The sequence below is a fragment of the Dromiciops gliroides genome, chromosome 2 (assembly GCF_019393635.1).
Source record: "Dromiciops gliroides isolate mDroGli1 chromosome 2, mDroGli1.pri, whole genome shotgun sequence".
Taxonomy (NCBI): domain Eukaryota; kingdom Metazoa; phylum Chordata; class Mammalia; order Microbiotheria; family Microbiotheriidae; genus Dromiciops; species Dromiciops gliroides.
In genome coordinates, this window is record NC_057862.1 from 261,358,675 (window position 1) to 261,371,378 (window position 12,704).

Consider the following 12,704-nt stretch of genomic DNA (forward strand, 5'->3'; position numbering starts at 1 on the left):
CAAGATACTCAGGGATACCCACTTCTAAAACTATAACTCATGAGCCCTCACTGGTACGCTTATCTTTAATAATCAGCTGGCAGACACAATTAGTTCAAAGCAAAGTCATTTCTGGAGATGCTATCATAAGAACAATAGATACAAAACATCTCCTGAGACACATTCTTCTTAAAAAAAAAAAAATCCGTGTCAGTGAGAAAAGTGGGCACACACATTGTAGAGAGCTTCACACTTAGAAAACACATGTGGCCAAAGTAACTCACACCTCCTATGCTTTGGGGCCTGAATGCTCTTTATTTTTCTCACACTGTCCTCATGCTGCATGCCCCCCCCCCCCACAGCTCTTATGGTGTTTACTTCCTGCCGGCCACAGTCTCTCCTCCTGAGCAAGTAGCTCAGCTGCAAGATGCCATGGCTGCTAAAGAGGGCAGAGAAATTCTTCCCCAAGATGTAAGAAGTGATCTCTTCTCCAGAACTGGGTTCTTCTTCCATAGCTCTTCCTCTTCTCTATTTCCAGAGCCCACAATCCTCAGAGCTGCCCTTGCCTTAACTCATTCCTCAGGAGCCACTTGCTTTTTTTTTGTTGGTTTTTTGTTTTTTTGGTGAGGCAATTGGGGTTAAGTGACTTGCCCAGGGTCACACAGCTAATAAAGTGTCTGAGGCTGGAATTGAACTGAGGTCCTTCTGAATCCAGGGCCAGTGTTCTATCCACTGTACCACCTAGCTGCCCCTGAGCCACTTGGCTTTTTTTTTTTTTTTTGCAGGGCAATGGGGGTTAAGTGACTTGCCCAGAGTCACACAGCTAGTAAGTATCAAGTATCTGAGGCCAGATTTGAACTCAGGTACTCCTGAATCCAGGGCCGGTGCTTTATCCACTGCACCACCTAGCCGCCCCGCCACTTGCTTTTTAAAGGGTCTTCAGAAACATAGCCGAAACGTCCTGAAGAACCTCTTCACCTCCCACAAAGTACTACTCTGGGCTTGTTGAGTTTGAGATGCCTACAAGCTACCCAAAAGAATGTTGGTGATGTGAGCCTAGAGCTTGGGAGAGAGACTAAGATTGGATAAGATCTGTATAGCAATGAATAGCAAAGAGAATATAGAAGGAAGAGAGAAGAGAGTATAGGATAGAGCCTTGGGGCACACATGGTTAGTGAGCATGACATGGATGAAGAGTCAGTAAAGGGACTGAGAAGGACCAGAAGGCATGAGAAGGAAGTAGCAACTGTGGGGACCAGGAGGCACCTTGTGGAGAAGGGGCACCAGAGTTGAGTCATGAGGAAGACTAGGACTTCCAAGAGGTGGTGGTAAGGAGAGAGAGGTGTGGGAGAGAGCCAGTGAAAAAGCATAGAGACAGGAGATGGAGTTTCACATATGAAATGGATTCCATGTGATGAACCAAAACTTATGCCATCGAAATGAAAGTGCATCTTTTGTAGAACAAAGTCATTATGTTGGCTTGAAGCACTCCAGATGGGATAGAGCCTGTGGATCACTGAAGCTCTGGCTTGGACGTTGCCCTGAAAGACTGGGATAGGGGCTGCCTGATTTGGGAGATGAGGTTCCTTTGTGTAAAACTGATGGATTTGGCAGCTGTCATATGCTTGCCTTGAACATCATAGAATCAAAGGAGTTGTGGCTGACTTGTTGTTTTCCCTAGTTGAATATAAGCTCCTTGAGGGAAGAGGCTATTTTGGTTTTGACTTCACATCCCCATAACCTAGCACAGTTCCTTGCACAGAGAATGAGTGCTGCTTGAATTGAATTGAACTTAGTCTAGTCATTTTGTCATTTTGTCATTTTATAGATGAAGAAACTGAGGCCCAGGCACTCTTTGTCCCTGATCAGCAATCTGTTTCTCATCATTGTAGCTAATGTGCTTCTTAAAGACACTATCTGGCTGAAACTATTTTAATGAATCAGTATTAAGAAAAAACATCCTAAAAAAAACAAGAAAAAACATCCTAACAATTAGAGCTGACCAAGGGTGGAATGAATTGCTTCAGGAGGTGGTGGATTGTTCATTGATGGAAGTCTTCGAGCAAAGGCAGGATGACTAGTGGCCAGTGATGTTGTACAAGAAAAAAGGGGCAGCTAGGTGGTGCAGTGGATACAGCACCGGCCCTGGAGTCAGGAGTACCTGAGTTCAAATCCGACCTCAGACACTTAACACTTACTAGCTGTGTGACTAGTCACTTAACCCCAATTGCCTTACTTAAAAAAAAAAAAGAAAGAAATCTCTGTTCAATTACAGATGAACCTCAATCACCTCTGAGGTCTTTTCCAACTTTAAGATTCTATAAAAACCTTTTGTTCCTGCTGAGATTTGGATGTAGTTCTTAGTATTCTTAGGGCCCTAACCACAAGTCACTTGGGCAATTTGCCAGGGATCCAAGTTGGTGCCTTGGAATAAGTGCTGCCTACCTTCATCTTACTGTTGTTATCTTGTTAATTATTTATTTGAGTTGTTTATTTTTGAAGAATTTTTAAATTATTCATTAGAAAGATTGGTACAAAAATGCCACCCTTGGGTCAAATGTATATGGGGGAAGCAAGAGTGGGCTTTGCTTATACCCAAATTGGAATACATGGTCAAACAGTTTTGCCTTGCTGTCAAAATAATGAAGCTTTTTATATGCATGCATACAATCTGCCCTTTGTTAATTATATCCTATTTATCCTATATATAGCTTGCTACATATATATTGTTTGCATGTTGTCTCTCCCATTGGATCGTAAGCTCCTTGAGAGGGAACTTTCTTTTGCATCTTTTAGTATCCCTAACACAGTGTCTGGAACATTGTAGAACTGAATAAATGTTTATTGATTGATTGATTGATTGATTGATCATGACCAGAAAAGTTGAGGTCAGTCATAACCAGTGCCATGGCACCCATACCATGTTTATGCCACTATGTAGCCCATATAGATGTACTACATGGTATTCACTGATATGAATATTTAGATGAATAATCATAATATTATAGTAATAATTATGAAGAGTTGGCATAGAAAGGAACTTGCCTTAGAGTCAGGAAGACCCAAGTGCAAAAGCTACCTCTAAAACATACTGGCTATGTGACCCTGGGCAAGTAATCAATCTCTCAGTGCCCCCTTAGAGGCAGTTCCCCTCCCTAGAGTTCCCCCTTCGATCCTCCCCTTAGAGATCCACCCCCCTCAATCCCTACCCAACTTAGAGAAGAAGGAAATGGCAAACCACTCCAGTATATTTGTCAAGAAAACCCCATGGATAGTATGGTCCACCCGGTCACAAAGAGTTGGACGGGACTGAACAACAACAAACAACCCTGATCACATCACAGGTCTGGTCCCAAACTCTTCCAAATCATGATTTTGCTTCCTGTGATTCTCTTTTTGTAACTCACATTCTTCTGTGGCTTATGTGTATTCTTATTATAACATTTACTGACATCACACATTCCAATACTATTTGCCAAAATGTTGGCATGTCTATGATATTTCCATTGTTTGGGGAAACAACAGGACAGAGTACTTGAAACCAAGACTGTCTTAGAAAATCTTGGGTTTATGGTCTCATGTCCAGAGACCCCAGGGTTTTTGTAATCTGTGTTGTGTGTAGTATCAACTATGTTAGTCTTACCTCTCCAAATGTACTATAAAGTACCTCAAGGGCAGAGACTTTCATCTATTTTAGTACTGAGCAGGTCATACTTGTTCAAATATTTATTAAATGCCTATTATATACAGTGCCCTGAGCTAAGAGCTGTACAACATACATAGTTTATATGAGACTCGAAGAAAATGACCAATACACAAATAAGTGAAGCATAGAATAATGTGTGGTAAATTCACAAAGAGGTATCACTGCATGCTCTGTGACAGTCAACAAACATTTATCAAGCCCTGAGGATACGAAGAATAGTGAAAACATGGTTCCTGCCCTTGGGGAGCTCACCTGAATGTGAGGTTGAAGCGGGGATGGGTTGTTATTGACTGGGAAAAGGGAAGGAAAGTCTTTACATAAAAAAGTAGTGTTTGATTAGACTTTTAAAAAGAAATTTTTATTTATATCTTTTTTAAAAAACCAACTGGATTAGGGGTAGCTAGGTGGTGCAGTGGATAGAGCACCGGCCCTGGATTCAGAAGGACCTGAGTTCCATTCCGGCCTCAGACACTTAACACTTACTAGCTGTGTGACCCTGGGCAAGGCACTTAACCCCAATTGCCTCACACACACACACACACAAAATCAACTGGATTTCCCCTGTAACCTAACCCATATTCCTTCCAAAAGTCTAAAAATAACAAACAAAACCAATCAATAAATGGAAAAGATTTTATATTATATGTGTCACAGGTGAAAATTGGTTGCAGGGGGTCCTTAGGTATTCCTCTTTAAAGAATTACACCCTGTTGCAGACAAATCCAATTAGAATAAAATAATCTTTTATTTAAGCGCTAGAGAAAGGAGACCTTGAGAGAAGTCTTGAGGGGAGATGGCACAGAGATGATTTTCTGAGATACCTATCTCCTTGAATGAGAGAAAGGCTATAGCTTTTATCAATGATAGATGGGGTGACCACTTGAGCCCTTATTGGAGGTGGGCTGGGAGAAGTCCAGCAAGGGGCGGCTGCTCTGTTCTCTGGAGCCATTTCCGTCCCCCTGGTGCCACTCGGGCAGCAGCCACGCCTAATAGGCTCATCTCTCTTGCTGCTCAAGGTGTCCTCAAGTTTAGCTTCTAAGGAGAGTTACCCCAGACCTCTGTCCTGTAGTTTAGCTGTCCAGTTAAATCCTAACACCATAACAATGTGTAATTTTCCAAACCACAGCCATGGATGAGGCCCCCACCTCTGCAAAGAGTCAGGGGATGGCATTTTCAGAGCCAAGGTTTCACAGCATTCATTTTCAATTGTTTTGTGATTGTTCTTTTTTATTTGCATTGTAGCAATCAGTGTGTATATTGTTTCCTTGGTTTTGTTAACTTTAATTATCTCAATTCATGTAAGTCTTTTCCTGCTTCACTGTATTGATCATGTTTTGTTGTTTCTTACAGAATAAGAAACTTCACTCATGTACCACATTTTGTTTCACTATTCCCCAATCAATGGGCATCTATTTTATTCAGTTCTTTATTACCACATAAAGTGCTGCTATGAATATTTTAGTGTATATGGTACTTTTTGTCAATCATTTCCTTGAGATACATGCCTGAAATCTCTGAGTTGAAGGGTATGAACATTTTAGACACTTTCTTTGCATAATTCCAAACTGCTTTCCAGAATGATTGTATTAATTCACAGCTCCACCAACAATGTATTAGTATTCTTGTCTTTTCACACTGCCTCCAAAATTTACTCATAAAAGTGGCATATGATGAGATTTTAAAGGGCTAGTAGGCATTGACTGGGGCAGGGTGAGGATGAGGGAGTTTGGATGGAAGGGTGAAAGGAGGGCATGCCAGGAACTGCATGAACTGCATGTGCATGAAAAAGAATGAGGCATGTGGTGGATAAATAGCATTTGACACTGTTGATCTCCTGGATAGTCTCTCCTTACTAGGTTTTCAAGACCCTGCTTTCTCCTGGTTCTCCTCCTTTTGACTTGTTCTTCTCAATCTCCTTTGCTAGATCTTTTCCAGTGCTAAGCAACTAACCTTGGGTAGCCCCCAAAACTCTATCTTCTCTTTTCTATCTATACCATTTCACTTGGTGAGCTCATCAGGTCCCATGGGTTCAATGATCAGCCCAAGGATGATTCCTTATAAGGCACCTACATATTGCAGCTGATCAAGTATTAGATTTGGAGTCAGGATGACCTGAGTTCAAATTCAGTCTCAGATACAATTTATTAAAAAGAAAAAAAGAGTGAAACTGTTCCAATGCAATTTGGTATATTTGGGAGCATTCTGAGCATGTCATATTTTGAGTTTGCTTCTGTGAGATTTCTTCTTCAAGGAACAGAAAATGCAGAAAACTATTTCCCAGTAACTCACAAGCTGCAACCTTTCAGATGCCCACTTCCTAAAGCAAACTTTAGGTCTTTGATAAGGTAAAGTGTCCATATTTGCTGTACATATTCTGGTGCAGTAGGAACTGTCAGGTGAGAAGGGCTGGTCTGTACCACCCTCCCCTTACTCTTTCTGGAGGCTCTGGCCCAAAGGTGAGATGCAGCCATCCAACTCGCTCTTGAAGCCTGGGATGCAGGCTGAGTGGCAGCCTGAGGCTGCTATTTATTCTAGTCTTAATGTATTTCTTAACCATTTCTCATATATAATACCATACAACATTTTATCTATGTTCCTATCTTTTTAAATGTGTCACTTATGAAGTTTTTAGCATCATGACTAAGCCCCATTTTTACCTTTGTGATGTGTGTTTTTTTATTGCACAATTTTTCATAAGGATGTTTTTTGGTGAATATATGTACATATATGTATATTATATATATGTGTATATATATATATGTATGTATGTATATATATATGGGGGGGTGAGGGTTAAGTAACTTTAAGTAACTTGCCCAGGGTCACACAGCTAGTAAGTGTCAAGTGTCTAAGGCTGGATTTGAACTCAGGTCCTCCTGAATCCAGGGCCAGTGCTTTATCCACTGAACCACCTAGCTGCCCTCAGTGAATATATATATTGTATTATAGCAGAATTGCCTGCATGTAACTGGCTGCATGACCCTGGACAAGTCATTTAGCTTCTGTCTACCTCACTTTCCTCATTTGTAAAATGAGGATATAGTACCTTCCTGCCAGGATTGTTGTGAGAATAAGATGAAATAATATTTGTAAAGTACTTTACAAACCTCAAATTGGTATGTAAATGCTAGCTAGTAGTGTTGTTGTTGTTGTTATTATTATTATTATATATCCAGTCTTAGTCTCTCTCCTGAGCTGCACTCCCACATTACCAAATGTGTTTTGGACATCTTGAATCGGGTGTCCTTTGGGCATCTCAAATCCAACATGTCCAAACCAGAACTCATCTTTTCCCCAAACCCTCCACTCTTCCCAGTGTCCTCAGGGACATACAGAGTACCATTATCCTCTTAATCACCCAGGCTTCTAACATCAGTGTTAACTTCTATTCCTCATTCACCCTCACCCTACATATCTAATTCATTGACAATTCTAATTGTTTTAACTTCATATGACATCTTATATATGGCCCCTTCTTTCTACTCCTATAGCTAGCTACAAACCTGGCTCAGGTCCTCATCACCTCACACCTGGACCATTGCAGTAGCCTTCTAATTGGTCTCCCTGCCTCAAATCTCTCCCCACTCTAATCTATCCTCCACTCAAAGAGTTGTCAAGGTGATTTATGTAAAGCATGGGTCTGACTATGTCACCTTCCTGGCTCAGTGGAATTCAATGGCTTCCTATTACCCCTAGAATCAAATGTAAATTCCTTTTATAGCATTTAAGGTGCTTCACAATCTGGGACCTTTCTACCTTTCCAATCTTCTTATACTTCTTATACTCCATAGATTCTGTGTTCTAGCAATATTAGGCTCTTTGCAGTTCCTTGAACATGACACTCCATCTCCCACCTCCATGCTCTTGCTTTTACTGTCTCCCACACCTAGAATGCTTTACTTTCTCATCTCCACCTCTTAGTTTCTCTTATTTCTTTCAGGATTCAGCACAAGTCCTACCTACTCCAAGAGATCTTTCCCAGTTCTCCTTTCCACCAGCTGCTAATGCCTTCCCATTTCAGGATCCCTTCCATCTACTCTGAATATATTTTGTATCTGCCTAGTGATTTATGGGGAAAAACAATAAGCTTTTTTTCCCACCCCTTAAGTGTGTCCTGTTGACAAATGAGGATATTGGCTGGGAGCTCAGAGTAGAGGTCAGTGCTAGAAAATTTAAGTTTGGGAATCAAAAGGAAGGGGTATTCATAGCAAAGAGAACAGAGAAAGAATGATTAAAGAATTAAAAGTTTTAGGTATCTCTTACACAAAAGAAGAGAGCATCTGAGAGAGTGTCCAATGGTATCAAATGCTGCAGAAAGATCAGGGAGAGTGAGGACACCGAAAAATCCTGTTGATTTAGCAAAGAAGGGGTCATTAAAAATCAGTTTTGGCAGATTACCAGGCATAGAAAAGGCAACAAGGAAGTGTTTTTGTTGTTGATAAGTCATTTCACAGTCATGTCTAACTCTTAGGAACCCCATTTGGAGTTTTCTTGGCAAACATACTGAAGTGGTTTGCCATTTCCTTCTCCAGTTCATTTTGCAGATAAGTAAACTGAGGCAAACAAGGCTAAGTGACTTGCCCAGGGTCCCACATCTCACAAGTATCTGACACCAGATTTTAATTTGGGAAAAGGACTCTGTCTTCTTGACTCCAGGACTGGTGCTCTATCCATGGCACCACCTATCTGCCCATGAGGAAGCACAGACAACTTGTTCCAGAAGTCTTGCCATTCTGGAGTGGAAACAGATGAGAGGGTAGCTGAATAAATTCAAGGGAAGAATTTTTTTAGGACTAGGAAGAACAGAACATGAGTCCAGGAGAATGGAGAAAAGTTGATGGAAAGGAAACATGTATAAGATTGGGAAGATGACTGCTAGAGAAAGCTTCTGGAGGGATCAAGGGCACAGGCAGTCAGACACAAGTAAAGGGATTAAGACTTTTGCCAGGTTCAGGTTTACTTCTTCCTCTGAGAAAGAAGGGAAGAAAAAGAGAGGGGTTGTTGATGCTTAGCAATTACCTGGCACATAATAAGTACTTAATAAATGTTGATTGATTGTGTGATTTATTGATGTTGAGAAACTTTGAAGTCTGGAAGAACACAGGTGGCCTCAATCTTTTCAGTGAAGAACAGAGTTAGGGTATCTGTTAGAAAGAAAGGGGATAGGAGTGAACGTGTTACCTTGAGAAGGGAAATAATTTAGAAAAGTTGTTGTGGAGAATGAGATGACAAGCCAACAAGAGAAGAGTACAAGGATTGCTGAGTAGCAGTGAAGACCCTTAAGATTTTGCACCATAATTTTGCAGTTGCTGAATTTCACTAATTTCTTTATTATTGCTTAGGTAACTGGGAAAATGAAATAAAATATAATTATTATTAAGTACCTACTATGTGCCAGGCACCATGATAAGTGTTAGAGATACAAAAAGAGGCAAAAGACAGTCTTTGCTCTCAAGAAGCTTACAATCTTATGGAGACAACATGCAAACAAATATATACTGTGTTTTTTAGGTTGTTTTTTTTTAAGTGAGGCAATTAGGGTTAAGTGACTTGCCCAGGGTCACACAGCTAGTAAGTGTTAAGTGTCTGAGGCCGGATTTGAACTCAGGTACTCCTGGCTCCTGGGCCGGTGCTCTATCCACTGTGCCACCTAGCTGCTCCTTATATACTGTATTTTAAAAAATAATTACCATTGCCATTGATATGAGTTTTCGTGGCAAGCATATCATTATTTTATTGATATATAAGCAAAAGATTGACCATGGGTCTCCCTAATTTCTCATGGTCTCAGGCATCATGGTAGAGAAAGAAGGGAAAGAGCTTCCCCATGGCAGTTAGCCAGAGAAGGAGAAAAGCCCCAGGCTACCCATCTGTCTCCCAATGGGACAGCACATGGTCTCAAGGAGACCCAAGAGAATTCAGAAGACCTAGAGAAAACCAAGAGCCAAGAGAGCTCCTAGCCTTTTCCCAGAGTTCTTATCGTCCTTTGATAGAGGCAAGTATATACTGATCAAAGCTAATTGGTTAGTATCATTCAATTCCATTGGTTGAAATGATTTGAAGGCAGTCCACATTAAAATGAACTCTACAGATGACATCTGGGAAAAGTATGCAAAAGACCCACACTCAAGTTGCTCAAGACAAAGTCCATTATCTAGGTGTGTTTTGATCCCTAGGGTCCTTCACTGAGCTAGACAAAAGAGTCTATCTCCATTTCTTTTGTTCCTTTGGGTTTGTCCCAGAGAAGATCTGAACTTTCTGGAGTGAGGGAATTGGAGGGAGGAGAAATCTATTATTAATCCATTATTAATAATTATTTTCTCACAATACAAAGAAAGCTATATACAGGAAACATGAGAAATAGATAACAGAGGGAAAGCCCTAGAATTAATTGGCATTGGGGAAGGCTATAAGTAAATGAAGGGAAGAAAGAAACCCAAAAATCAAATGGTAGGAATGAAGACTGGCAGATCAGGAATAGCAAAAGTCCTGAGGATAATAGTTGGGGGATGGGGGATGGAGGCTCTAGATTGCTACCTGATGAATTGTTAAAATGACAATGGGTTCAAGACTGTCTGTGGAAACAAGTTATGGCAGAGTTGGGTTATATGGAATGATGTAATATGGAGGGACTAAGCAACCAGAGACCATAATAAAGGGGAAAGGGAGATTTTGTTTGGAGTAGAGGAGGATGGGAAAAGTGGAAAACTCGTAGAAGAATCTAAGTTCTTTGAAGACAGGTACTGTTTCATTTTTTAATTCCCTGATTGTTAATATCCCTGATGCCAAGCACAGTGTCATGAATATGTATGTATATACTCATAGGTATATAAATTTATTCATGTATATATTTATATATTTGCTAAGACTTATGATTTCATAAATGTAGAGAGCTCCCAGTATGGGAATTCTCTCTACTGTTGCAGGTCAGCAGTTAATTTGTAATTTATAGTCTTGAGAGGGCACTGAAGGGTGGGGGGAATTACCTAAGACCTATTACACAGGACTTGAACCCAAGTCATCCAGACTCCAAGGCCCCATCATCTGCCTCTCCCAGCAGACACTTAATACTTACTGAATTAAATTGGAGGCAGTACAGTTCTGCATGAAGGGGAGATTTAAAATGCAAGCATGCCAGCCAGTGTGGGGGTTGTAGAGAGTTGAAGAGGCATCCTCTCCAGTGTACTTCTCTCCAGTATTACATACATAAATTGCTTCAGAATTATTTAAGAGTTTTCTCTCAACCTACTTTCGAAATGGTTGAATTGTTAGGTTGGGAGACAGGCATTGGGTGAAGTGAGACACCATCCTACTTCCCCTTTGGAGAACTAGAAACCATCCTATTATGATTTTAGCTAAACATATTGACCAGCTATTACTTTCTGATTTGTCTTCCACTTCAAGCACTGCTGTAGGGTTGTGAGAAAAGGAGCAAGAAAGCTGTACTTGCCTGTCTATTCCTTATTGGTTCTATACAACTTCATACTGTATAACCCAACAGCTTTGACAAGGGACCATTTCAGAAGCAAGAGGATATTCAAGGGAAGGCACAATCTCTTCTTTGTCCTGAAGTCCAGGCAGCTCTGACATCAGACCTAGGAGCATTCATTTGTATTCAGATGCAGCTCAAATGTGGATAAGCTCCCCCTGTCCACACCTTAGCAATGCTTTAACCTTAACCTGCTGTTGGGTCAAATCCATCATATATTTATCGAGTGACTAGTGTTGAGCCAAGCACTGTACTAGGCACCTAGTATTATGCATGCCATGTCAGGGTAACTACTCCCATGGGTCCTCTCCCTGGCTTCAACATGGTGTCCAGACTCTATCCCTTAGAGTTTGAGCCTGGCTTGACAACAGGGCCACATGACAGGTGTCATTTCCTCCTTATATATTCTTGCATTTCCTCCCACCCCTCCTGGATCTCCTTTTCAGGTCACCAAAATCCCTACGAGAGGCTTTGATGAGAAAGCATACCTGGCCTCCAAACTGTTAAAGGCTGGAGAGGATCCCTACAGGCAACATGCCTTCAACCAGCTGGAGAGTGACAAACTAAGCAGTGACCGCCCCATCCGGGACACCCGCCATTACAGGTACCAGCAGATCCTTATTTCCCCACAAGTCCAGTAACTGTGACCCCACACACTTCCACTTTTGGCCATTAATTTTCTATTTGGGAAGGAAGGTTTGGGGAAGGTGGTATTCTACCACTGATCAGTATTTAGTTTGGAGAAAGACATCTGAAGGAAAGACACTTGGAAGCCCAGCCCAAGGGTCTAGGCAAGGATATCAGTCACTGCTTACTTAGTTTTCATTCTATAACCCTTATTTCAAGAAAATTCCATTCTCCCCTCCCTTTCAACTCAGTTGTTAAGAAGCCCCTACTAAAATTTCTTGTGTGGCTTTTATTTATTAGTATGTAATGCAATACCTTTATAGACCAGGCCACTCTCTGTGATAACATGGAATGGTAGGACTAAAAGAGAGCTTAAAGATTGTTTATTTCACCTTGTTCATTTCATTTTTTAAAGATTGTTTAATGTCTTTTGTCTTTCTGTCACAAAGATTTTCCACCCATCCCCAGATTGAACCTCTTGGATGACAAAAGAAAAACATCAAATACTGAAACCTTATCTGACCATATGTACAACATTTCAGCCTAGTATTTTCCTACCTCTCTGCTGTGAAGGGGGAGATATTCATTATCTCTCTTCCAGGACTTTCACTGGTTTTTCATTTATTCAGAGTTCAACTTCCTGACCTGCTTATTTTATAGAGGAAGATAACACCCAGGCGAGTGAAGCGAAGTGACCTGACTAGGGTACATGATGAAGGAGAGGTAGGCCTAGGTCTCCTATTTTCCAATCCAGTGCTCTTTCCATTACCCTCTATTCTCTTTCCATAGCTGAACCATTCAATCTGAGCAAGAGGCCAAGGGAATAGAGGTCATCAAATACCACTAGAGCTATGTTACTTTAGAGTTGGGCGGGGAAGATTAGGAAATCCCAGGCACCCCATT

The 12,704-nt window shown here is 41.0% G+C and overlaps 1 protein-coding gene across 3 annotated transcripts in view; it reads left to right on the top strand.

Moving 5' to 3' along the window:
* The window catches only part of GALNT16 (polypeptide N-acetylgalactosaminyltransferase 16), a 122,274-nt gene that overhangs the window by 72,097 nt on the left and 37,473 nt on the right, over positions 1-12,704 (top strand). For all 3 annotated transcript variants that reach the window (XM_043988427.1, XM_043988428.1, XM_043988429.1), the window contains exon 2: positions 11,621-11,778. In XM_043988427.1, coding sequence (XP_043844362.1) covers positions 11,621-11,778 — 158 coding nt within the window. The remainder of the gene's footprint in view (positions 1-11,620; positions 11,779-12,704) is intronic.